The sequence below is a fragment of the Syngnathus floridae genome, unplaced genomic scaffold (assembly GCF_059516105.1).
Source record: "Syngnathus floridae isolate MCC-2025c unplaced genomic scaffold, RoL_Sflo_1.0 HiC_scaffold_72, whole genome shotgun sequence".
NCBI lineage: Eukaryota > Metazoa > Chordata > Actinopteri > Syngnathiformes > Syngnathidae > Syngnathus > Syngnathus floridae.
Window position 1 is genome coordinate 68032 of NW_028284101.1, and position 25387 is coordinate 93418.

The 25387-nt window shown below is 48.7% G+C and overlaps 2 protein-coding genes across 2 annotated transcripts; both read right to left on the reverse strand.

Moving 5' to 3' along the window:
- Nucleotides 1-2128: 2128 nt before the first annotated feature.
- On the reverse strand, nucleotides 2129-3848 carry LOC148377966 (janus kinase and microtubule-interacting protein 3-like). Its single transcript, XM_088368077.1, has 7 exons — nucleotides 3546-3848; nucleotides 3255-3323; nucleotides 3076-3174; nucleotides 2749-2982; nucleotides 2563-2628; nucleotides 2433-2501; nucleotides 2129-2356 (listed from the first exon to the last, which is right to left on the reverse strand). The coding sequence occupies exons 1-7, from the start codon at nucleotides 3612-3614 to the stop codon at nucleotides 2129-2131; spliced, it is 834 nt and encodes a 277-aa protein (XP_088224203.1). The 5' UTR covers nucleotides 3615-3848.
- Nucleotides 3849-18794: 14946 nt separating this feature from the next.
- Nucleotides 18795-25164, reverse strand: LOC148377967 (janus kinase and microtubule-interacting protein 3-like). Its single transcript, XM_088368078.1, has 9 exons — nucleotides 25062-25164; nucleotides 24804-24917; nucleotides 24606-24722; nucleotides 24324-24386; nucleotides 24139-24237; nucleotides 23820-24053; nucleotides 23574-23699; nucleotides 23526-23530; nucleotides 18795-18813 (listed from the first exon to the last, which is right to left on the reverse strand). Exons 3-9 carry the CDS (start codon nucleotides 24672-24674, stop codon nucleotides 18795-18797), a joined length of 615 nt encoding a protein of 204 aa, XP_088224204.1. The 5' UTR covers nucleotides 24675-24722; nucleotides 24804-24917; nucleotides 25062-25164.
- Nucleotides 25165-25387: the final 223 nt, after the last annotated feature.

Consider the following 25387-nt stretch of genomic DNA (forward strand, 5'->3'; position numbering starts at 1 on the left):
AACATCGCCGCCATTTTCCTACTTCCTGCTGCGAGCCACGCCCACGGATTTAAATTTGGGCGGAAGCTCTTTCCATTGGCGTCGTTTTCGCGTATAGCAAATCCGATTGGTTGGGAAGGGGGCACGGTTATGCAGCCGAGGGGGTCCTGTGATCGGTGGGATGTAAAGTAGGCGTCGACGTCACGTCCGCGTCACGTGACCACGACGTGGCAGACTCATATAGCAACCGCTGTTTTGTTTAGTAGACTTACAGTTGTTATGCATTGACATAATGGCGCACACACCAAATAGATTTAAATAAATTAAATAATTCTTCTGCCCACTCTCTTTTAAACAAGTTAACTCTCCCCGCGGATTTGAATTCCGGCGAAAGTTACGCCCATCGACGTCACGTATGTCACGTGACCACGACGTGGCAGATGTCATATAGCAACCGCTGTTTTGTTTAGTAGATTTACAGTTGTTATGCATTGGCATAATGGTGTGCACTCAAAATAGATTTAAATAAATTAAATATTTCTTCTGCCTACTCCCTTTTAAACAAGTTAACTCTGCCCACGTCCATTGACGTCTTGTCTGCGTCACGTGACCACGACGTAGCGACGTCATATAGTAACCGCTGTTTTGACCAGTAGACTTAGTTATTATGCGTTGACATAATGGCGCACTGGTTAGCATGGCCACCTCTTAAGCATGATGATGCGGGTTCGACGCCTGATCAATGTTAGCATGGAGTGAGCTGAAGTGCATGGCGCTGAAGATTTGAATCTTTGAAATGCGCTGAGGTCTGACATATCAGGCAGAATGGTTTGCCATCACGTTCAACAAAAAATAGAAACTTTCCCACTCTGATTAAAACGTCCTGTGTTCATCTACGTATTTTCGTTTTGCTGTGCATCTTTTCCCTGCCATTTCGAGAGCCCAATTGACACTCATAGTTTAAAGAAATGTGTTTGCCCATCCTACTTTGTGGAATTTCACCACATGCGCTTTTGACCAAAATACCAAATTGAACTCAAGTGAAGCCAACACGCACAACCCCCCCCCCCCCCACACACACACACACACACACACACAAATGTTGATATGAACATAAAAGAGCCGCATGCGGTTCGGGAGTTGCGGCTTGGCCAAACCTGTACTATACAACTTTATTTGTATAAAATTTTCACAACAGCTGTCACACAAACAAAGCGGGAAAAACCGAAGACGTGCGTGTTCCGCCCACGCTGGATTTATTTGCACCTTTGAAAAGACACCGTATTGCCGCAGATGTGGCAAAGAGTACTTTTGGGCATCTGAGACGGAAGGATGTCCAAAGCATCACGTCACCTGCTCTGGTAGGCATGGTGGTGGGACGTTGAGGTCAACCGCTTTGGGGTTGGCTGAATCTTTGATCGCAGGATGCCACACACTTGAAGACAGAAGCAGAAAAGCAGAGCTAAATGCAAAATGTACTCACCGGTGACTCCAATTTTTTTCCCCCCTGAAGAAACAGCTGGACGGGTGGCCCCGGCTGGCCAGTGGGACTCTTGTTATTCTGACCCTTTTTAGTGCGCGTTTGGGGCAACAACCGTTTTTTGTGGCGCTCTCTTCTGGTTCAAAAGTGCCCTGCATGTGAATTTGCTTTTCCTGCCTTCTGATTGGATGAGCGCCGGTGTGACGCGGTGCCTCTGTCACCGTGGCGGGGGGTATACGTTGGCATCGGAGCGTCTGCCAACGTCTGAGACCGGCTGGCAGTGTATCGGAGGTGTCGAGTGCGGTGCCGCTGGAGCTCACTCACCAGCTGGTGTTAGGGCCACAGAATGAAGGCCAAGGAGAAGAATAGAAAGAGAAACAGAAACTTCTCCTCCAATTGTTTGATTTGTCTCTTCTGAGCTTCGATGAATTCTTTCAGCTCTTTGTTCCTCTAGGACGGACAAATGGAAAGTGGCATTCAAAAGCCAGTAAGCGTGCAAGTAAGTGCCGGGCTGGCTTTGGGCCCTTACCTGTTGCGCGCTGTGCAGCAGATCCATTCTCTCTTGGAGGATGCAAGCGTCGCGCTCCCTCAACTCGCACATCAGGGCTCGCTTCCATTGGTCCACGGCGCTCCTAAGCTCTTCTCTCTGATCCGCCGTCAGCACGTCATTCACGCCAGCGTGGCTGGCTTTTTCGCCGTCCGTGGCGGGGCAGTCCCGCTGCGGTAGCGCCTCGTACAACATGGCCTCCAGCTCCAGGATCCTCTGGGCCGCAATCCTCGTCCATCAGTGGTCCGGCGGGAGATTTGAGGGCGGCTTACCTTATGAGCCTGGTCCATGGAACACTTCCTGAAGTCCAACTCTTCATCCAGGTAGCCCTTCTGCTTGCAGAACATATCCTAGCACAGCTCAAGGTCAGAATTGTTGGGGCACATTGCCGGAGTTCCCCTTGGCTGATGTCGCGTGTCTGTCTACCTTCTCACTTTCAATGTCCAACATCTTCTGTTGAAGTGCTGACTTGGTCACTTTGATGTATTCTAACCACTGAGGAAAGGCTGCTGTCACATAAGCAGAATGCGAGAGCGTGCGTGGACGTGCGCGTTACCTTCTCGGCTAGGGTGAGAAGGGTCCTGGCGTGAATCACGACCACCTGCTCCTCGTTGGTGAGATTCTGCAAGAGCCCAAAGGCACAGCGTCAACAAGCTTCTTTCAGCGCAAAGCCTTCCAAAAGTCACATTTGAGCCGCCGAGTCTCGTGGAGTGCGAACATAAGGAGTTCGACATACACTTACGGCGTTATAGCCCAGGATGTCCAGCTTCTTCATCAGATCACTGACGACGATGTCCGGGGGAAAGGCGCAAGGAGCAATGTAAGGTGTTCTGGGACCTCGGGTTAAGGTTAGGGTTGCGAGGGACGCCTTACGTACGCTCACGCCCTCGGCCTCGCAGTAGATCTGCAAAGGGCTGAGGCCGTCTGGGAAACGGACTTGCAGAAACTTCAAGACGGGGGAGCGCCACTCCCTCTCCTGAAAGGCAGAGGCATGCATCCGTCCGTCCGTCCGTCCGTCCGTCCGTCCGTCACATCTCTGGCCTCAACACGCTTGTGCGAGTCTTCCCACCTCCAGCTCCAGGATGCGGAACTCAAGCAGTTCGTTTTGGTCTCGGATATCCTGGATGTGCTCTTTCAGACGCGCTTCTTCCGCCTCCATCCGCCTGACCTGAAAAGACAGTCAGACCTCATCTGCGGGGCTTCCCGACTGGTGTGACGCCAAGCGACTCCGCCCAGCGCCTTTCTTACCGTCACCTTTTCGGCCAACTGCTGATTGCTCTGACGCAGCAGCTGCTTCTCCTCCACCCACTTGACATTCTAGAAGAGACAAACGCGTGGACAGCTTTGGAATGTTGTGTCATTTTCATCCACAAATTCTTTGGTTGACTGGAAAATGACATTTGCTTTTCTCCGCATTTTCCCAGCCACGTTCGGGGGGGGGGGGGGGGGGGGGGTTGGTCCAGTAATGCCAGACGGATGAGTGACTGAAGAATGTAGCTATTTTGTCTGAGAAAAAGGTGTGCTCATTGATGAGCTTACCTGTCCTTGTTGCTTCAGCGCTGACTCCAGATCTGCTACTCTGCTTTGATAGTGACCCATTTCTACCATCAGCTTTTCTCTGGTCTGAAAGGAGGAGGAGGGAGGCTCCTCCTCCTCCTTTCAGACCAGAGAACACCCGAGGCTGGGTGAGAACGGGGAGGCTGCGACCCGGCCGGGGGTTGCGGGAAGGGGCGCCACCTTGATCTCCTTCTCGGCGTCGTAGTCCCCTTCGCTGGTCTGGGCTAGCAGAGCGTAGGCTCGTTGCAGCGCTTGATATTCTTGCGTCAGCTGGCGGTAGCGAAGCTCCGCCTCTTCATGCACACACCAATGCAACACAGCACTAGTACCAGAATCAGTCAGACCGGCGACAAAGCACCCGCGACGCAAAGACGAGTCCGATTCCAGGCTGAAGAGGAATGTTTGGTGCCAATACGCTGGCAGAAATGGCGGGCTACCTCTTCGGGTTCCGTGTCGGGGGTTCTGTCGGTGTGAAAAGACAAGGACGATCCGTCCGAGTCCACCAACACGTCTTCGTCGTAGCCGTAAAATGTTTCGATGACCTGCGGGCGCGGAAGCAAACATCTCTCTGAACAAACTGAAGCGACACCTCACGATGAATCGACGAGAGGAACGATAGCGAGAAAAAGGCCATTTCATCTTGCGCAACACCAAGCAGCCGCAAACAAACAGACTCACCTTGCAGGACCTCACGCTTTGTTCCTCCTCAGAGATTCTCGACGTCGGTATCGTAGCAGCAAATCTCTCTCCTGTCGACACAAATAATCCGCCTTTGAGATTCTTTGGATGCAAAGGGAACGAACGGCTCCGGCGCAGAAACAAACGCGACTCACAATGACATTTCTGACATGAGCTCCTGTCTCCAGAGCCTGAAAAACACGTCACCGGCGATGATTGGAGGGACGCTCGTCTTTTCCAAAAGTGACAACTACAGGGTGTGTCAGGGTTTTCCAGATTATCTTTATCGTATCATTGTGTTGCTTTGACTTTGACTGCGACCTGTAATAAATAATATTATTTATCCCTTATTTATCCCTATCGCTTATCCCTTCCTACACAAAGTCGTAAAACACCCCTTGCTATGTTTTGACTAGAGGTCAAGGGCTTCCTCTATTCAATCCACTCTTACACCCACCCTGTTTCTCTTAATTAAAATGCTCGTGCAGGAGCCGAGAGTCAGACTTCATTCGTACAACGGATGGACTCTCCACCTGCAGGTGTCCAAAAGAACTTACTTGTCTCCCGTGTGGTTCTTGCAAAATAAGTTGGAGCGAGCGCAACTCTAACAGGGTGCATTTTGCCACTAGCTGCCTACGGACAATGACGTCGCGCTCGCGGCTCATGGTTGACGGGCTGAGCAGCCGGGCAAGTCCGTCGTTTTCAGCGCACAGCGAGTGGCAAAGGCGCTGACAAAACGGGAGCTTTGAGCTGCTGAAAACGGCAAAACAAGTCTAAAGCGTGTTCAAACGCGTGCGCACAATGCTCCTGCTTGAAAGGTCGGAATTTAAGGGGCCAATTTTTTGGATGGCGGCCGCCGGCCAAGCTTTGGACGGAAAAGGTTTCCTGGCGACAGCGAGCGAGCGCGGCGCTGCCGTACGTGCACCGAGTCGCCTGCCTGAAGACCTTGGACAAGTCGTCGATGATGTGCCGCTGCTCCACAACTTGAAGGAACTCCATTTCACCGTCCTGCTGGCCGCAACCGCGGTCCAGGTCATTGAGCGAACTAGGCCTTCTCTGTGGAACACAAATGCAGTGGACTCTGTTGGCACGCCGCCGTTGTCCGCGTCGACTTACCAAGCTTGCCATCTCCTCGTTCTCCTGGGTGACAAAGCGCACTTTGTTTTCAAGGCGACACAGCACCAGCGAGAGTTCTTCATTCTTCCTGCTCAGGCGTTTGTTTTTGTACAGGAGTGGCAGAAACTGGCTTTCTGTTTCTCTCAGTCGCTTTAGCTGCAAGCATGAAGTGCGGGATGTGAAAGACGCACAACACGCGGGCCAGAACGTATCCATTCCTTTTGCATCGGTTTGAACGGAATCGTGGCTTTGGCTCCCAATAAAAGACATCTACCAGGCAACCGACTCGCCGCGCCGCTCAACTAATAAGCAAGCGCAATGGGTGCCTCGCTGGATGGCGCGCATCAAACGTAGCGCAAACCTTCAAGCGTGCCGTCAATAAATTACCAGTTCATTGCGCTCTTCAGAAAGCAGGGCGTTTCGATCCTCCAGTTTCCTGATGACTGCGCTGAGCTCAGCGATTTTCAGATGAAACCGTCGCGTGTCCCGATCCTCCTGAGACTGAAAACGCCCCGCAACACACACACACAAGCACTCGTTCAAAGTTCAAAACTGTTTTTGTGCTACCTTCCTCCAGCAACGAACTAAGTCATGCGTACTGCAAGTGTGTGATGAGGTGGCTTACGCAATGAAGAGGATTGCTAGTAGCGGCGTTGACCCCACTTCCAGGGTAGTTTAGGCCCGCCCTTTGGGAATCCCTCAGGGCAGCGATCTGCTGCTCGGCAGCCTGAGTCTGCAGCTGAAGGCGGTGGACGTGGCCGGCCCCAGGGCTTCATCCAAAACACTAACCGCTCTGTCTTTCAGCTTGATCTCATCCGTCTGGATGTACAAACGGGGAGCGCTCAGGCAGGCGGGCAAACTCATTTGCCAGAATTGTGACAAAAACAAAGAGAGCAACCGGCCAATTTTTTTCTTGAATCGACTAGAACACCTTTGCTGTGACAAAAGCGAAGCGAGCAACCGGACATTTTCTTCTTGTGAAATAGAATAGAATAGAATGCCTTAGGTGTCATTGCACTGCAGGTATACAACAAAATTGGGAACATAGCCACGCACCGCGCATCTGATCAGTCCTACCAGTCGGCGGATCTCCCTCTCGCAGTCTCTCTTGGTTCGGCTCAGCTCCTCCCGATGCTGGTGATGAGCCGATCGGAGCTCGGCCGCTCGGGACTGCCAGGCCTGCTGGGCCGCTGCCAGGGCTTCTTCCGCGCTCCTGGTGGAGGCGACACCGCTCGGTCTCCCGACACCGCCGCGTCTCCTCCACCTCCGCCAGCAAAGCGCCCCCCCTCCTCACCTGAGCAGACATTGCGCCACACCGGGCCGTTGAGACCGCAACGGAGCGCCGCGACGCTTACTGGGGACAAGCTACACAATACGGTAGCGGCCGCATCGAAGCCCGACGTGGCGTGCGGATAGTCAGACACGGATAGAGCGGATCACCTTGTCCATGGAGCCGTCCCTCAGGCTGAGGACCAAGGCATTCAGTCGCTGGATCTCTCCATCTTTGATTTTGATCACTCTCATCAGCTCCATTTCATGCTGCCGCAGTAATGTCTCCCTGGTAATGGCTAACTCTTTCTGCTTCTCCTCATGGAGTTTGCTTTTGAGTTCCGTCATGGCGGCGGTGGCACGGTGGTGCTCCGCCCGCAGGTCCTGACTTCTCTCTCTCTCCAGACAGCTGACCTGACATGACTTAGACTTAGACTTAGACAAACTTTATTGTCATCTTGTCTGCACATGGTGCATACAAAACGAAATTCCGTTGCATACGTCTTACAACAAAGTAGTGATATTGCAGTTGAATAGAAGTAACATATCCTATGAAAATATATATATATACATATACTATATATATATATATATATTAAAAATAAGTATAAAGTGCAGCAGTGATAATTATGCAATAGTGCAAGTAGGCAAAACAGTATTCAAGAGTGTGCAGAGGAATGCTAAACCATGTATTAAACTTCTATTTAAAGGGTTTATACAAGTTCAGTAAAGTTGGTAGTGCGAGATAGTGCAAGATAGAGGTCCGTAGTGTCATAAAGTACAGTTCTGTGAATGTGTGATGCAGAGTTCAGTTTAGAGCTCAACAGTTCTAGTGTTCAACAGTCTGATGACAGCAGGGAAAAAGCTGTTGCAGAACCTGGTGGACCTGCAGCGGATGCTGCAAACCTCTTCCCAGAGGGCAGCAGGGAGAACAGTCCATGGTGGGGGTGTGATGGGTCATTGATGATGTTACGGGCACGGGACATGCAGCGCTGAGATGAAATGTCCTGAATGGAGGGAAGAGGAGCCCCTATGATCCTCTCTGCTGTCCTCACCACTCTCCTCACGTTCTTCCAATCGGAGGCGGTGCAGCCTCCACACCACACAGAGAGACAGCTTGTCAGAATGCTCTCTATGGTGCTCCTGTAGAACGTCCTCATGATGGGTGGGGGCAGGTGGGCTCTCCTCATCCTCCGCAGGAAGTACAAGCGCTTCTGTGCCCTCTTGACCAGTGCCGTAGTGTTCATAGTCCAGGTGAGGTCTTCTGTGATGTGGACCCCCAGGAATTTGGTGGTGCTGACCACCTCCACAGCTGGAGCGTGGTGAGGCTGTTTTTTCCTGAAGTCGACGATGATTTCCTTCATCTTCTCCTCATTCAGGATCAGGCTGTTTTCTCTGCACCAGCCCACCAGCTGCTCCACCTCCTCTCTGTAGTCCAGGTCGTTGTTGTCTCTGATGAGCCCCACCACCGTTGTGTCGTCTGCTGACTTCACGATGTGATTGGTGGTGAACCTGAGGACGCAGTCGTGTGTCATCAGGGTGCACAGCAGGGGGCTCAGGACGCAGCCCTGAAGGGAGCCTGTGCTGAGGGTGATGACATCAGAGGTGTTCTGTCCGACCCGGACTGACTGAGGTCTGTTGGTGAGGAAGTCTAGCAGCCAGTTGCGAAGGGGGGTGTTGAAGCCCAGGTGTTCCAATTTTCCTACCAGATGCTGTGGGATGATGGTGTTAAACGCTGAGCTGAAGTCCAGGAACAGCCTCCGCACATGGGTGTTCTTCTCCTCCAGGTGAGCCAGGCTCAGGTGAAGAACGGAGGAGATGGCGTCCTGAGTGGAGCGGTTTTGCCGGTCGGCAAACTGGAACGGGTCAAATAATAGGGGGAGTCTGGAAACGATGTGACCTTTAAGCAGCCTTTCGAAGCACTTCATCATAACCGGAGTCAGTGCAACAGGCCGGTAATCATTAAATGAGGTGATTTGAGGTTTCTTCGGCACCGGAATGATGGAGGCAGTCTTAAAGCACGCCGGCACTGTGGCTTGGCCCAGCGAGGTGTTAAAAATGTCTGTGATGACCCCAGCCAGATGACTTGCACATTCCCTGAACACACGCCCAGGAATGTTGTCGGGGCCAGGGGCCTTACAGGGGTTGACTCTCCTCAGGGTCTTCAACACATCGGCGGAGTCAAGGCAGAGTACCTCCTCTTCCTGATGGGGGACAGTTTTAACTGCTGGAGTGCCGTTTAGTGCCTCGAACCTCCCAAAGAAGTTATTTAGACCATTTAGAAAGTCAGCATCAACTACACCCACCGGGGGGGGGGGGGAGGGTGAGTTGTAGTCTGTAATCGCCCGTATGCCTTGCCACATACTCCTGATGTTTTTGACGTCGTGGAAACGATCCTGAAATTTTCGACTGCGGTCTCGCTTCGCTATCCTGATGGCACGGTTCAAGTTGGCTCTCGCTGTCCTCAGTGTCTCCTTGTCGCCAGACTTGAAGGCAGAGTTCCGCGCTCGTAGCGTTTGACGTACCTCCTCAGTCATCCAGGGTCGTTGGTTGCCCCGGGTGATGATATTCTTAGTGGTGCTGACGTCCTCGGTGCATTTGTTGATGTAGGCTGACACAGTCATGGCACACGCATGTCTAATCTACATCGGGAAAACTGGGAGGGAGGGAGGCAGGCAGGGAGGCAGGCAGGGAGGCAGGCAGGGAGGCAGGCAGTGTCTGTCTGTTGAGGTTTTCACCTTGTTCTTCTCCTGCTGAAGTTCTAACTGGACGTCCATCAGTTTGGTTCTCAGCTCGTCATTGGCGGCCTGAAGGGCGTCCGTTCGCTCCGCCTTGGCCCGCCCTGCCGGAGCTCGTTTGGACATCTCTTACTCGAGTCTCGCCCGGTCGTCAGTCAGAGATCACAACATTTGTACCTGGAGAGCACAAACGCAGCGCTGTTTTCCACTGGCTTCGAACTCAACTTCAATCGGTACCGTAACTTACAACATCATAAACATAGAACTAGCTTGACTTATTCATTGAATAAATGCATTTGGTTCTTCAAAACTGCATCACGCAACATAGCGTGACCGAGACGGCCGTTATCCACCTGCGTGAAGTTATTTGGTGAAATGAATGAGATGTTTAAGACACCATCGTTCTGTCTCTATGTAGATGAAGGGAAATAATCGATTGCTGAAGGTCCAAAGGTGTTGTGATAAACAAATAAACATATTAGTGATTAGTGACATATTTGTGATAAACATATTAGGCAGGATAATCACATATGTTAACGTGACTGCCCACACTGTATTTATTTATGGTTATTTGTTAAATCGAGTACTGTTAGACATGAAATAGGAAGTGTTTAACATAAATGGAAGACGAAAGGGGTACTCACCATTGTAGCTCCTGCTGGTCAATGATACGAGCCTCTTCTTGCAGTGGAAAACATACAGCCAACAAACACCGTGGAACCTAAAGGAATGAAATTAAACATTAACATTTAGCCTCAACCAACATTCACAGATACAACGCAACGCAAACTACACAAACGTAAATCTTTTTAAACACAATGAGTTGTACTTACCGTGTACGCTCTAGACGGTCCACTTGCAAGCAGAAAATAAAGATATTTCTGTTGATAATCGTCGTGTTTGTATCCGGTGTCTCGCTCAAGGCCATTGCGCCCACAGATTTGAATTTTGGCGAGAGTTCAGCCTATTGACGTCATTTCCGCGGTGTAATACCCGCATATCTGAAACGGCAAAGTTAAGAGTAGAGTTAAATAACGTTTTTAGTCAACGCAATAATTTACAACCGTTGACCAGTCGAAATAATCGTCGGAATTTGGCGTCTGTGGCTGGAAGCAGACGCCGAGTTCGACATTCCTCCCAAACGCCACACTCCCTCGCTTTTCAGGGCTAAAAAAAAAACAGTTGTAATTACCTTGTACGCTCTAGACGGTCAAGTTGCAAGCTGAAAACAAAAATATTTGCCTTGTTAGTCATCGTGTTACTAACCGCTGTGTCTTGTTTGCCAGAACTGCCGCTTTCCTACTTCCTGTTGCAAGCCACGCCCACGGATTATAATTTTGCCGTGAGTTCCGCCTATTGACGTCATGTCCGCGTCACATGACTGCGACGTAATATTATCTAAAACTGTTTGTGCGGTATTGTGTTGTTCTGTGCGGTATTGTGTTATTCTGTGCGGCGTCGTGTTGTTCTGTGCGGCGTCGTGTTGTTCAGTGCGACGTCGTGTTGTTCAGTGCGGCATGGTGTTGTTCAGTGCGGCATGGTGTTGTTCAGTGCGGCATGGTGTTGTTCAGTGCGGCATGGTGTTGTTCAGTGCGGCATGGTGTTGTTCAGTGCGGCATGGTGTTGTTCAGTGCGGCATAATGTTGTTCAGTGCGGCATAATGTTGTTCAGTGCGGCATGGTGTTGTTCAGTGCGGCATGGTGTTGTTCAGTGCGGCATGGTGTTGTTCAGTGCGGCATAATGTTGTTCAGTGCGCCATAATGTTGTTCAGTGCGGCATGGTGTTGTTCAGTGCGGGATGGTGTTGTTCAGTGCAGGATGGTGTTGTTCAGTGCGGCATGGTGTTGTTCAATGCGGCATGGTGTTGTTCAGTGCGGGATGGTGTTGTTCAGTGCGGCATGGTGTTGTTCAGTGCGGCATGGTGTTGTTCAGTGCGGCATGGTGTTGTTCAGTGCGGCATGGTGTTGTTCAGTGCGGAATGGTGTTGTTCAGTGCGGCATGGTGTTGTTCAGTCCGGGATGGTGTTGTTCAATGCGGGATCGTGTTGTTCAGTGCGGGGTGGTGTTGTTCAGTGCGGGATGGTGTTGTTCAGTGCGGCATGGTGTTGTTCAATGCGGCATGGTGTTGTTCAGTGCGGGATGGTGTTGTTCATTGCGGCATGGTGTTGGTCAGTGCGGCATGGTGTTGTTCAGTGCGGCATGGTGTTGTTCAGTGCGGCATGGTGTTGTTCAGTGCGGCATAATGTTGTTCAGTGCGGCATGGTGTTGTTCAGTGCGGCATGGTGTTGTTCAGTGCAGGATGGTGTTGTTCAGTGCGGCATGGTGTTGTTCAATGCAGGATCGTGTTGTTCAGTGCAGCATAATGTTGTTCAGTGCAGCATGGTGTTGTTCAGTGCGGCATGGTGTTGTTCAATGCGGCATGGTGTTGTTCACTGCGGGATGGTGTTGTTCAATGCGGGATCGTGTTGTTCAGTGCGGCATAATGTTGTTCAGTGCAGCATGGTGTTGTTCAGTGCGGCATGGTGTTGTTCAGTGCGACATAATGTTGTTTAGTGCGGCATAATGTTGTTCAGTGCGGCATAATGTTCAGTGCGGCATGGTGTTGTTCAGTGCGGCATGGTGTTGTTCAGTGCGGCATGGTGTTGTTCAGTGCAGGATGGTGTTGTTCAGTGCGGCATGGTGTTGTTTAATGCGGCATGCTGTTGTTCAGTGCGGGATGGTGTTGTTCAGTGCAGGATGGTGTTGTTCAGTGCGGCATGGTGTTGTTCAGTGCGGCATGGTGTTGTTCAGTGCGGCATGGTGTTGTTCAGTGCGGCATGGTGTTGTTCAGTGCAGGATGGTGTTGTTCAATGCGGGATCGTGTTGTTCAGTGCGGCATGGTGTTGTTCAGTGCGGCATGGTGTTGTTCAGTGCGGCATAATGTTGTTCAGTGCGGCATGGTGTTGTTCAGTGCGGCATGGTGTTGTTCAGTGCGGCATGGTGTTGTTCAGTGCGGCATGGTGTTGTTCAGTGCGGCATAATGTTGTCCAGTGCGCCATAATGTTGTTCAGTGCGGCATGGTGTTGTTTAGTGCGGGATGGTGTTGTTCAGTGCAGGATGGTGTTGTTCAGTGCGGCATGGTGTTGTTCAATGCGGCATGGTGTTGTTCAGTGCGGGATGGTGTTGTTCAGTGCGGCATGGTGTTGTTCAGTGCGGCATAATGTTGTTCAGTGCGGCATGGTGTTGTTCAGTGCGGCATGGTGTTGTTCAGTGCGGCATGGTGTTGTTCAGTGCGGCATGGTGTTGTTCAGTGCGGCATGGTGTTGTTCAGTGCGGCATGGTGTTGTTCAGTGCGGCATGGTGTTGTTCAGTGCGGGATGGTGTTGTTCAATGCGGGATCGTGTTGTTCAGTGCGGGGTGGTGTTGTTCAGTGCAGGATGGTGTTGTTCAGTGCGGCATAATGTTGTTTAGTGCGGCATGGTGTTGTTCAGTGCGGGATGGTGTTGTTCAGTGCGTTATAATGTTGTTCAGTGCGGCATGGTGTTGTTCAGTGCGGCATGGTGTTGTTCAGTGCGGCATGGTGTTGTTCAGTGCGGCATAATGTTGTTCAGTGCGGCATAATGTTGTTCAGTGCGGCATGGTGTTGTTCAGTGCGGGATGGTGTTGTTCAGTGCGGGATGGTGTTGTTCAGTGCGGCATGGTGTTCAATGCGGAATGGTGTTGTTCAGTGCAGGATGGTGTTGTTCAGTGCGGCATGGTGTTGTTCAGTGCGGCATAATGTTGTTCAGTGCGGCATGGTGTTGTTCAGTGCGGCATGGTGTTGTTCAGTGCGGCATGGTGTTGTTCAGTGCGGCATAATGTTGTTCAGTGCGGCATGGTGTTGTTCAGTGCGGCATGGTGTTGTTCAGTGCGGCATAATGTTCAGTGCGGCATAATGTTGTTCAGTGCGGCATGGTGTTGTTCAGTGCGGGATGGTGTTGTTCAGTGCAGGATGGTGTTGTTCAGTGCGGCATGGTGTTCAGTGCGGGATGGTGTCTTTCAGTGCGGCATGGTGTCGTTCAGTGCGGCATGGTGTCTTTCAGTGCGGCATGGTGTCGTTCAGTGAGGCATGGTGTTGTTCAGTGCGGCGTGGTGTTGTTTAGTGCGGCATGGTGTTGTTCAGTGCGGGATGGTGTTGTTCAGTGCGGCATGGTGTTGTTCAGTGCGGGATGGTGTTGTTCAGTGCGGCATGGTGTTGTTCAGTGCGGCATGGTGTTGTTCAGTGCGGCATGGTGTTGTTCAGTGCGGCATAATGTTGTTCAGTGCGGCATAATGTTGTTCAGTGCGGCATAATGTTGTTCAGTGCGGCATAATGTTGTTCAGTGCAGGATGGTGTTGTTCAGTGCGGCATGGTGTTGTTCAATGCAGGATCGTGTTGTTCAGTGCAGCATAATGTTGTTCAGTGCAGCATGGTGTTGTTCAGTGCGGCATGGTGTTGTTCAATGCGGCATGGTGTTGTTCACTGCGGGATGGTGTTGTTCAATGCGGGATCGTGTTGTTCAGTGCGGCATAATGTTGTTCAGTGCAGCATGGTGTTGTTCAGTGCGGCATGGTGTTGTTCAGTGCGACATAATGTTGTTTAGTGCGGCATAATGTTGTTCAGTGCGGCATAATGTTCAGTGCGGCATGGTGTTGTTCAGTGCGGCATGGTGTTGTTCAGTGCGGCATGGTGTTGTTCAGTGCAGGATGGTGTTGTTCAGTGCGGCATGGTGTTGTTTAATGCGGCATGCTGTTGTTCAGTGCGGGATGGTGTTGTTCAGTGCAGGATGGTGTTGTTCAGTGCGGCATGGTGTTGTTCAGTGCGGCATGGTGTTGTTCAGTGCGGCATGGTGTTGTTCAGTGCGGCATGGTGTTGTTCAGTGCAGGATGGTGTTGTTCAATGCGGGATCGTGTTGTTCAGTGCGGCATGGTGTTGTTCAGTGCGGCATGGTGTTGTTCAGTGCGGCATAATGTTGTTCAGTGCGGCATGGTGTTGTTCAGTGCGGCATGGTGTTGTTCAGTGCGGCATGGTGTTGTTCAGTGCGGCATGGTGTTGTTCAGTGCGGCATAATGTTGTCCAGTGCGCCATAATGTTGTTCAGTGCGGCATGGTGTTGTTTAGTGCGGGATGGTGTTGTTCAGTGCAGGATGGTGTTGTTCAGTGCGGCATGGTGTTGTTCAATGCGGCATGGTGTTGTTCAGTGCGGGATGGTGTTGTTCAGTGCGGCATGGTGTTGTTCAGTGCGGCATAATGTTGTTCAGTGCGGCATGGTGTTGTTCAGTGCGGCATGGTGTTGTTCAGTGCGGCATGGTGTTGTTCAGTGCGGCATGGTGTTGTTCAGTGCGGCATGGTGTTGTTCAGTGCGGCATGGTGTTGTTCAGTGCGGCATGGTGTTGTTCAGTGCGGGATGGTGTTGTTCAATGCGGGATCGTGTTGTTCAGTGCGGGGTGGTGTTGTTCAGTGCAGGATGGTGTTGTTCAGTGCGGCATAATGTTGTTTAGTGCGGCATGGTGTTGTTCAGTGCGGGATGGTGTTGTTCAGTGCGTTATAATGTTGTTCAGTGCGGCATGGTGTTGTTCAGTGCGGCATGGTGTTGTTCAGTGCGGCATGGTGTTGTTCAGTGCGGCATAATGTTGTTCAGTGCGGCATAATGTTGTTCAGTGCGGCATGGTGTTGTTCAGTGCGGGATGGTGTTGTTCAGTGCGGGATGGTGTTGTTCAGTGCGGCATGGTGTTCAATGCGGAATGGTGTTGTTCAGTGCAGGATGGTGTTGTTCAGTGCGGCATGGTGTTGTTCAGTGCGGCATAATGTTGTTCAGTGCGGCATGGTGTTGTTCAGTGCGGCATGGTGTTGTTCAGTGCGGCATGGTGTTGTTCAGTGCGGCATAATGTTGTTCAGTGCGGCATGGTGTTGTTCAGTGCGGCATGGTGTTGTTCAGTGCGGCATAATGTTCAGTGCGGCATAATGTTGTTCAGTGCGGCATGGTGTTGTTCAGTGCGGGATGGTGTTGTTCAGTGCAGGATGGTGTTGTTCAGTGCGGCATGGTGTTCAGTGCGGGATGGTGTCTTTCAGTGCGGCATGGTGTCGTTCAGTGCGGCATGGTGTCTTTCAGTGCGGCATGGTGTCGTTCAGTGAGGCATGGTGTTGTTCAGTGCGGCGTGGTGTTGTTTAGTGCGGCATGGTGTTGTTCAGTGCGGGATGGTGTTGTTCAGTGCGGCATGGTGTTGTTCAATGCGGGATCGTGTTGTTCAGTGCGGCATGGTGTTGTTCAGTGCGGCATGGTGTTGTTCAGTGCGGCATGGTGTTGTTCAGTGCGGCATAATGTTGTTCAGTGCGGCATAATGTTGTTCAGTGCGGCATAATGTTGTTCAGTGCGGCATAATGTTGTTCAGTGCGGCATAATGTTGTTTAGTGCGGCATGGTGTTGTTCAGTGCGGGATGGTGTTGTTCAGTGCGTTATAATGTTGTTCAGTGCGGCATGGTGTTGTTCAGTGCGGCATGGTGTTGTTCAGTGCGGCATGGTGTTGTTCAGTGCGGCATAATGTTGTTCAGTGCGGCATAATGTTGTTCAGTGCGGCATGGTGTTGTTCAGTGCGGGATGGTGTTTTTCAGTGCGGGATGGTGTTGTTCAGTGCGGCATGGTGTTCAATGCGGAATGGTGTTGTTCAGTGCAGGATGGTGTTGTTCAGTGCGGCATGGTGTTGTTCAGTGCGGCATAATGTTGTTCAGTGCGGCATGGTGTTGTTCAGTGCGGCATGGTGTTGTTCAGTGCGGCATGGTGTTGTTCAGTGCGGCATAATGTTGTTCAGTGCGGCATGGTGTTGTTCAGTGCGGCATGGTGTTGTTCAGTGCGGCATAATGTTCAGTGCGGCATAATGTTGTTCAGTGCGGCATGGTGTTGTTCAGTGCGGGATGGTGTTGTTCAGTGCAGGATGGTGTTGTTCAGTGCGGCATGGTGTTCAGTGCGGGATGGTGTCTTTCAGTGCGGCATGGTGTCGTTCAGTGCGGCATGGTGTCTTTCAGTGCGGCATGGTGTCGTTCAGTGAGGCATGGTGTTGTTCAGTGCGGCATGGTGTTGTTTAGTGCGGCATGGTGTTGTTCAGTGCGGGATGGTGTTGTTCAGTGCGGCATGGTGTTCAGTGCGGCATGGTGTTGTTCAGTGCGGTATCGTGTTGTTCAGTGCGGTATCGTGTTTCTCAGTGCGGTATCGTGTTGTTCAGTGCAGTATCGTTGTGTTGTTCGTATTGTGTTTAACACTTAGCCTCTAACACTTAGCCTCTAACACTTAGCCTCTAGCATCTAGAAGGTAAATAAATAGGAAGGAAGGACTCACCGGTGACGTCTTCGCCCACGTCCAAGCGTTGTACTTTGTATTTTCATCCTTCTGACAGTGGAAAACATAGCCAACAAACACCGTGGAACCTAAACGAATGAAAGAAAACTATCATTTGGCCACAACCAACATTCACAGATACAACACAATGTGACGTGCGGGGTTGAGGTTAAAGGTTGAGTGAAGGGCCCTCGTTTTAAACTACTTTTTTGAAAAGGATTGGGAACAAGTAAGACGTATTTAATTTATTTAATGGGAAGTAGTAAGAGCTATTGAATTTAATCTATGTATTATATTCTATTGTATTGTATTCTGTTGTATTCTTTTGGATTGTATTCACACTAACCCCACTAAAACTTCAGCCCACAAAAACTCGCCTCTGGCGCCTAGCCTCTGGCACTTAGCCTCTAACACTTAGCCTTTAACACTTAGCCTTTAACACTTAGCCTTTAACACTTAGCCTAGAAGGTGAATAAATAGGGTTAAAGGTTGAGTGAAGGGACCTCGTTTTAAACTACTTTTTTGTAAAGGAGTGGGAACAAGTAAGACGTATTTAATTTATTTAATGGGAAGTAGTAAGACTTATTAAATTTATTTAATCTACTTTTCTTCCCAGGCAAAATTTGATGTGCTGCAATTCCAAATTTCCAAAGTGAATGAAGGAATGAAGTCCTTTAAATTATGATTTTGTATAAATACTAGGCATTAACACAAAATCGACGGCACAAAATGGGCAGACTTTACTTGTTTGAAAAGGACTGGTTACAAGACAGACTTTTTTAATTTATTTAATGGGAAGAAGACTTATTTAGTTTAATTGATCTATTTTTGTTCCCTGGCAAAATTCGATTTGCTGCAATTCCAAATTTCCAAAGTGAATGAAGGAAAGAAGTCGTTTAAATTATGATTTTGTTTAAATACTAGGCATAGACACAAAATCTACGGCACAAAATGGGCAGACTTTACTTGTTTGAAGAGGACTGGTTACAAGACAGACTTTTCTGATTTATTTAATGGGAAGAAGACTTATTTAGTTTATTTAATCTATTTTTGTTCCCTGGCAAAATTGGATTTGCTGAAATTGTATTTTGCCAAATCTTGCCTTGAGACCTGATAGGAAGTATTAAACGCTTAGTTAAATCAATACAAGTTGGTAATAAGAGCGAGTAATGTTGGTTGAACCGATGAATGAAGGTTGAAAGCAATTTAAATTATGACTTTGTATAAATACTAGATATTAACAGAACATCTACTGCGCGAAATGGGCAGAGTTTACTTGTTTGAGAAGGAGTGGCTTGTTCAAAACTAAGATTTATTTAATCTGTTTGTTCCCAGGCAAAATTGGATGTGATGCAATTCCAAATTTCACCACATGATGGTGCCCAATTTTGACTTCATAGGACATATTAAACACTTAGCTTGTTATTATGTTCAAGGTAATCAGATTTGTTTATTATTCTAATGGCCTCTTCAAAACTATTCTGGATTACTACTTTGGATCTATTCTACATTACTTGGCAACAACATACTCTGTAACAGATTAGGCAGTATAATCATATCTGTTAACTTGAGAGTGCCCACACTCAATCTACTTATCGTGATGTGTTAAATCAATTACTGTTAGACATTATTTGTCTGATAATCTACCAAATCTTTGAATTGAAGAATTTGTGATTTAATTAATAGCTTGTTCAGGGTAATCAGACTTGTATATAATTCTAATGGCCTTCTTTTGAAAACTATTCTGAATTACAACTTTGGATCTTATATTACTTTGCAACAATCTACTCCGTGACAGATTAGGCAGTATAATCACATATGTTAACTTCAGTGCCCACACTGTATTTATTTATGGTTATTTGTTAAATCAAGTACTGTTAGACATGAAATAGGAAGTGTTTAACATAAATGTTATGGCTACTCACCATTGTAGCTCGCTCCTGATCAATGATACGAGCCTCTTCTTGCAGTGGAAAACTTGCAGCCAACAAACACCGTGGAACCTAAAGGAATGAAATTAAACATTAACATTTCGCCTCGACCAATTTTCACACGTACAACGCAACGCGGCTACACTTCTGCTATTACAAACGTAAATCTCCTTAAACACAATGAGTGTTACTTACCGTGTACGCTCTAGACGGTCCAGTTGCAAGCAGAAAATAAAGATATTTCTGTTGATAATCGTCGCTGCTCAGTGGCTCACGGCCATCGCGCCAACAGATTTGAATTTTGGCGGAGGTTCGGGCAATTACGTCATATCCGCGGCATTTGACTGCGACGTAATACCCGCTTATCTGAAACGGCAGTTAAAAGTAGAGTTACATCAAGTTTTCTTGGAACCTAAACGAATGAAAGAAAACTATCATTTGGCCACAACCAACATTCACAGATACAACACAACGTGCGGGGTTGAGGTTAAAGATTGAGTGAAGGGCCCTCGTTTTAAACTACTGTTTTGAAAAGGAGTGGGAACAAGTAAGACGTATTTAATTTATTTAATGGGAAGTAGTAAGACTTATTAAATTTATTTAATCTACTTTTCTTCCCAGGCAAAATTTGATGTGCTGCAATTCCAAATTTCCAAAGTGAATGAAGGAATGAAGTCCTTTAAATTATGATTTTGTATAAATACTAGGCATTAACACAAAATCGACGGCACAAAATGGGCAGACTTTACTTGTTTGAAAAGGACTGGTTACAAGACAGACTTTTTTAATTTATTTAATGGGAAGAAGACTTATTTAGTTTAATTGATCTATTTTTGTTCCCTGCCAAAATTCGATTTGCTGCAATTCCAAATTTCCAAAGTGAATGAAGGAAAGAAGTCGTTTAAATTATGATTTTGTTTAAATACTAGGCATAGACACAAAATCTACGGCACAAAATGGGCAGACTTTACTTGTTTGAAGAGGACTGGTTACAAGACAGACTTTTCTGATTTATTTAATGGGAAGAGGACTTATTTAGTTTATTTAATCTATTTTTGTTCCCTGGCAAAATTGGATTTGCTGAAATTGTATTTTGCCAAATCTCGATTTGAGACCTGATAGGAAGTATTAAACGCTTAGTTAAATCAATACAAGTTGGTAATAAGAGCGAGTAATGTTGGTTGAACCGATGAATGAAGGTTGAAAGCAATTTAAATTATGACTTTGTATAAATACTAGATATTAACAGAACATCTACTGCGCAAAATGGGCAGAGTTTACTTGTTTGAGAAGGAGTGGCTTATTCAAAACTAAGATTTATGTAATCTGTTTGTTCCCAGGCAAAATTGGATGTGATGCAATTCCAAATTTCACCACATGATGGTGCCCAATTTTGACTTCATAGGACATATTAAACACTTAGCTTGTTATTATGTTCAAGGTAATCAGATTTGTTTATTATTCTAATGGCCTCTTCAAAACTATTCTGGATTACTACTTTGGATCTATTCTACATTACTTGGCAACAACATACTCTGTAACAGATTAGGCAGTATAATCATATCTGTTAACTTGAGAGTGCCCACACTCAATCTACTTATCGTGATGTGTTAAATCAATTACTGTTAGACATTATTTGTCTGATAATCTACCAAATCTTTGAATTGAAGAATTTGTGATTTAATTAATAGCTTGTTGTTATGTTAAGGGTAATCAGACTTGTATATAATTCTAATGGCCTTCTTTTGAAAACTATTCTGAATTACAACTTTGGATCTTATATTACTTTGCAACAATCTACTCGGTGACAGATTAGGCAGTATAATCACATATGTTAACTTCAGTGCCCACACTGTATTTATTTATGGTTATTTGTTAAATCAAGTACTGTTAGACATGAAATAGGAAGTGTTTAACATAAATGTTATGGCTACTCACCATTGTAGCTCGCTCCTGGTCAATGATATGAGCCTCTTCTTGCAGTGGAAAACTTGCAGCCAACAAACACCGTGGAACCTAAAGGAATGAAATTAAACATTAACATTTCGCCCGGACCAACATTCACACGTACAACGCAACGCGGCTACACTTCTGCTATTACAAACGTAAATCTCCTTAAACACAACGAGTGTTACTTACCGTGTACGCTCTAGGCAAAATTGGATGTGATGCAATTCCAAATCTATCTGAAACGGCAGTTAAAAGTAGAGTTACATCAAGTTTTCTTTTTTAATCAACACAATCATTTACAACCGTTGACCAGAAAGAATCGTCGAAATTCGACGTCCCCCACAAACGCCACGCTCACTCGCTTTTCAGGGCAACAAAAGTACTTCTTTTTAAAAACGATGAGTTGTACTTACCGTGTACGCTCTGGACGGTCCAGTTGCAAGCAGAAAATAAAACTATTTCTCTTGTTAGTCGTATGTTACCATCCGCTGTGTCTTTGTCAACATCGCCGCCATTTTCCTACTTCCTGCTGCGAGCCACGCCCACGGATTTAAATTTGGGCGGAAGCTCTTTCCATTGGCGTCGTTTTCGCGTATAGCAAATCCGATTGGTTGGGAAGGGGGCACGGTTATGCAGCCGAGGGGGTCCTGTGATCGGTGGGATGTAAAGTAGGCGTCGACGTCACGTCCGCGTCACGTGACCACGACGTGGCAGACTCATATAGCAACCGCTGTTTTGTTTAGTAGACTTACAGTTGTTATGCATTGACATAATGGCGCACACACCAAATAGATTTAAATAAATTAAATAATTCTTCTGCCCACTCTCTTTTAAACAAGTTAACTCTCCCCGCGGATTTGAATTCCGGCGAAAGTTACGCCCATCGACGTCACGTATGTCACGTGACCACGACGTGGCAGATGTCATATAGCAACCGCTGTTTTGTTTAGTAGATTTACAGTTGTTATGCATTGGCATAATGGTGTGCACTCAAAATAGATTTAAATAAATTAAATATTTCTTCTGCCTACTCCCTTTTAAACAAGTTAACTCTGCCCACGTCCATTGACGTCTTGTCTGCGTCACGTGACCACGACGTAGCGACGTCATATAGTAACCGCTGTTTTGACCAGTAGACTTAGTTATTATGCGTTGACATAATGGCGCACTGGTTAGCATGGCCACCTCTTAAGCATGATGATGCGGGTTCGACGCCTGATCAATGTTAGCATGGAGTGAGCTGAAGTGCATGGCGCTGAAGATTTGAATCTTTGAAATGCGCTGAGGTCTGACATATCAGGCAGAATGGTTTGCCATCACGTTCAACAAAAAATAGAAACTTTCCCACTCTGATTAAAACGTCCTGTGTTCATCTACGTATTTTTGTTTTGCTGTGCATCTTTTCCCTGCCATTTCGAGAGCCCAATTGACACTCATAGTTTAAAGAAATGTGTTTGCCCATCCTACTTTGTGGAATTTCACCACATGCGCTTTTGACCAAAATACCAAATTGAACTCAAGTGAAGCCAACACGCACAACCCCCCCCCCCCCCCCCCCACACATACACACACACAAATGTTGATATGAACATAAAAGAGCCGCATGCGGTTCGGGAGTTGCGGCTTGGCCAAACCTGTACTATACAACTTTATTTGTATAAAATTTTCACAACAGCTGTCACACAAACAAAGCGGGAAAAACCGAAGACGTGCGTGTTCCGCCCACGCTGGATTTATTTGCACCTTTGAAAAGACACCGTATTGCCGCAGATGTGGCAAAGAGTACTTTTGGGCATCTGAGACGGAAGGATGTCCAAAGCATCACGTCACCTGCTCTGGTAGGCATGGTGGTGGGACGTTGAGGTCAACCGCTTTGGGGTTGGCTGACTCTTTGATCGCAGGATGCCACACACTTGAAGACAGAAGCAGAAAAGCAGAGCTAAATGCAAAATGTACTCACCGGTGACTCCAATTTTTTTCCCCCCTGAAGAAACAGCTGGACGGGTGGCCCCGGCTGGCCAGTGGGACTCTTGTTATTCTGACCCTTTTTAGTGCGCGTTTGGGGCAACAACCGTTTTTTGTGGCGCTCTCTTCTGGTTCAAAAGTGCCCTGCATGTGAATTTGCTTTTCCTGCCTTCTGATTGGATGAGCGCCGGTGTGACGCGGTGCCTCTGTCACCGTGGCGGGGGGTATACGTTGGCATCGGAGCGTCTGCCAACGTCTGAGACCGGCTGGCAGTGTATCGGAGGTGTCGAGTGCGGTGCCGCTGGAGCTCACTCACCAGCTGGTGTTAGGGCCACAGAATGAAGGCCAAGGAGAAGAATAGAAAGAGAAACAGAAACTTCTCCTCCAATTGTTTGATTTGTCTCTTCTGAGCTTCGATGAATTCTTTCAGCTCTTTGTTCCTCTAGGACGGACAAATGGAAAGTGGCATTCAAAAGCCAGTAAGCGTGCAAGTAAGTGCCGGGCTGGCTTTGGGCCCTTACCTGTTGCGCGCTGTGCAGCAGATCCATTCTCTCTTGGAGGATGCAAGCGTCGCGCTCCCTCAACTCGCACATCAGGGCTCGCTTCCATTGGTCCACGGCGCTCCTAAGCTCTTCTCTCTGATCCGCCGTCAGCACGTCATTCACGCCAGCGTGGCTGGCTTTTTCGCCGTCCGTGGCGGGGCAGTCCCGCTGCGGTAGCGCCTCGTACAACATGGCCTCCAGCTCCAGGATCCTCTGGGCCGCAATCCTCGTCCATCAGTGGTCCGGCGGGAGATTTGAGGGCGGCTTACCTTATGAGCCTGGTCCATGGAACACTTCCTGAAGTCCAACTCTTCATCCAGGTAGCCCTTCTGCTTGCAGAACATATCCTAGCACAGCTCAAGGTCAGAATTGTTGGGGCACATTGCCGGAGTTCCCCTTGGCTGATGTCGCGTGTCTGTCTACCTTCTCACTTTCAATGTCCAACATCTTCTGTTGAAGTGCTGACTTGGTCACTTTGATGTATTCTAACCACTGAGGAAAGGCTGCTGTCACATAAGCAGAATGCGAGAGCGTGCGTGGACGTGCGCGTTACCTTCTCGGCTAGGGTGAGAAGGGTCCTGGCGTGAATCACGACCACCTGCTCCTCGTTGGTGAGATTCTGCAAGAGCCCAAAGGCACAGCGTCAACAAGCTTCTTTCAGCGCAAAGCCTTCCAAAAGTCACATTTGAGCCGCCGAGTCTCGTGGAGTGCGAACATAAGGAGTTCGACATACACTTACGGCGTTATAGCCCAGGATGTCCAGCTTCTTCATCAGATCACTGATGACGATGTCCGGGGGAAAGGCGCAAGGAGCAATGTAAGGTGTTCTGGGACCTCGGGTTAAGGTTAGGGTTGCGAGGGACGCCTTACGTACGCTCACGCCCTCGGCCTCGCAGTAGATCTGCAAAGGGCTGAGGCCGTCTGGGAAACGGACTTGCAGAAACTTCAAGACGGGGGAGCGCCACTCCCTCTCCTGAAAGGCAGAGGCATGCATCCGTCCGTCCGTCCGTCCGTCCGTCACATCTCTGGCCTCAACACGCTTGTGCGAGTCTTCCCACCTCCAGCTCCAGGATGCGGAACTCAAGCAGTTCGTTTTGGTCTCGGATATCCTGGATGTGCTCTTTCAGACGCGCTTCTTCCGCCTCCATCCGCCTGACCTGAAAAGACAGTCAGACCTCATCTGCGGGGCTTCCCGACAGGTGTGACGCCAAGCGACTCCGCCCAGCGCCTTTCTTTCCGTCACCTTTTCGGCCAACTGCTGATTGCTCTGACGCAGCAGCTGCTTCTCCTCCACCCACTTGACATTCTAGAAGAGACAAACGCGTGGACAGCTTTGGAATGTTGTGTCATTTTCATCCACAAATTCTTTGGTTGACTGGAAAATGACATTTGCTTTTCTCCGCATTTTCCCAGCCACGTTCGGGGGGGGGGGGGGGGGGGTTGGTCCAGTAATGCCAGACGGATGAGTGACTGAAGAATGTAGCTATTTTGTCTGAGAAAAAGGTGTGCTCATTGATGAGCTTACCTGTCCTTGTTGCTTCAGCGCTGACTCCAGATCTGCTACTCTGCTTTGATAGTGACCCATTTCTACCATCAGCTTTTCTCTGGTCTGAAAGGAGGAGGAGGGAGGCTCCTCCTCCTCCTTTCAGACCAGAGAACACCCGAGGCTGGGTGAGAACGGGGAGGCTGCGACCCGGCCGGGGGTTGCGGGAAGGGGCGCCACCTTGATCTCCTTCTCGGCGTCGTAGTCCCCTTTCGCTGGTCTGGGCTAGCAGAGCGTAGGCTCGTTGCAGCGCTTGATATTCTTGCGTCAGCTGGCGGTAGCGAAGCTCCGCCTCTTCATGCACACACCAATGCAACACAGCACTAGTACCAGAATCAGTCAGACCGGCGACAAAGCACCCGCGACGCAAAGACGAGTCCGATTCCAGGCTGAAGAGGAATGTTTGGTGTCAATACGCTGGCAGAAATGGCGGGCTACCTCTTCGGGTTCCGTGTCGGGGGTTCTGTCGGTGTGAAAAGACAAGGACGATCCGTCCGAGTCCACCAACACGTCTTCGTCGTAGCCGTAAAATGTTTCGATGACCTGCGGGCGCGGAAGCAAACATCTCTCTGAACAAACTGAAGCGACACCTCACGATGAATCGACGAGAGGAACGATAGCGAGAAAAAGGCCATTTCATCTTGCGCAACACCAAGCAGCCGCAAACAAACAGACTCACCTTGCAGGACCTCACGCTTTGTTCCTCCTCAGAGATTCTCGACGTCGGTATCGTAGCAGCAAATCTCTCTCCTGTCGACACAAAT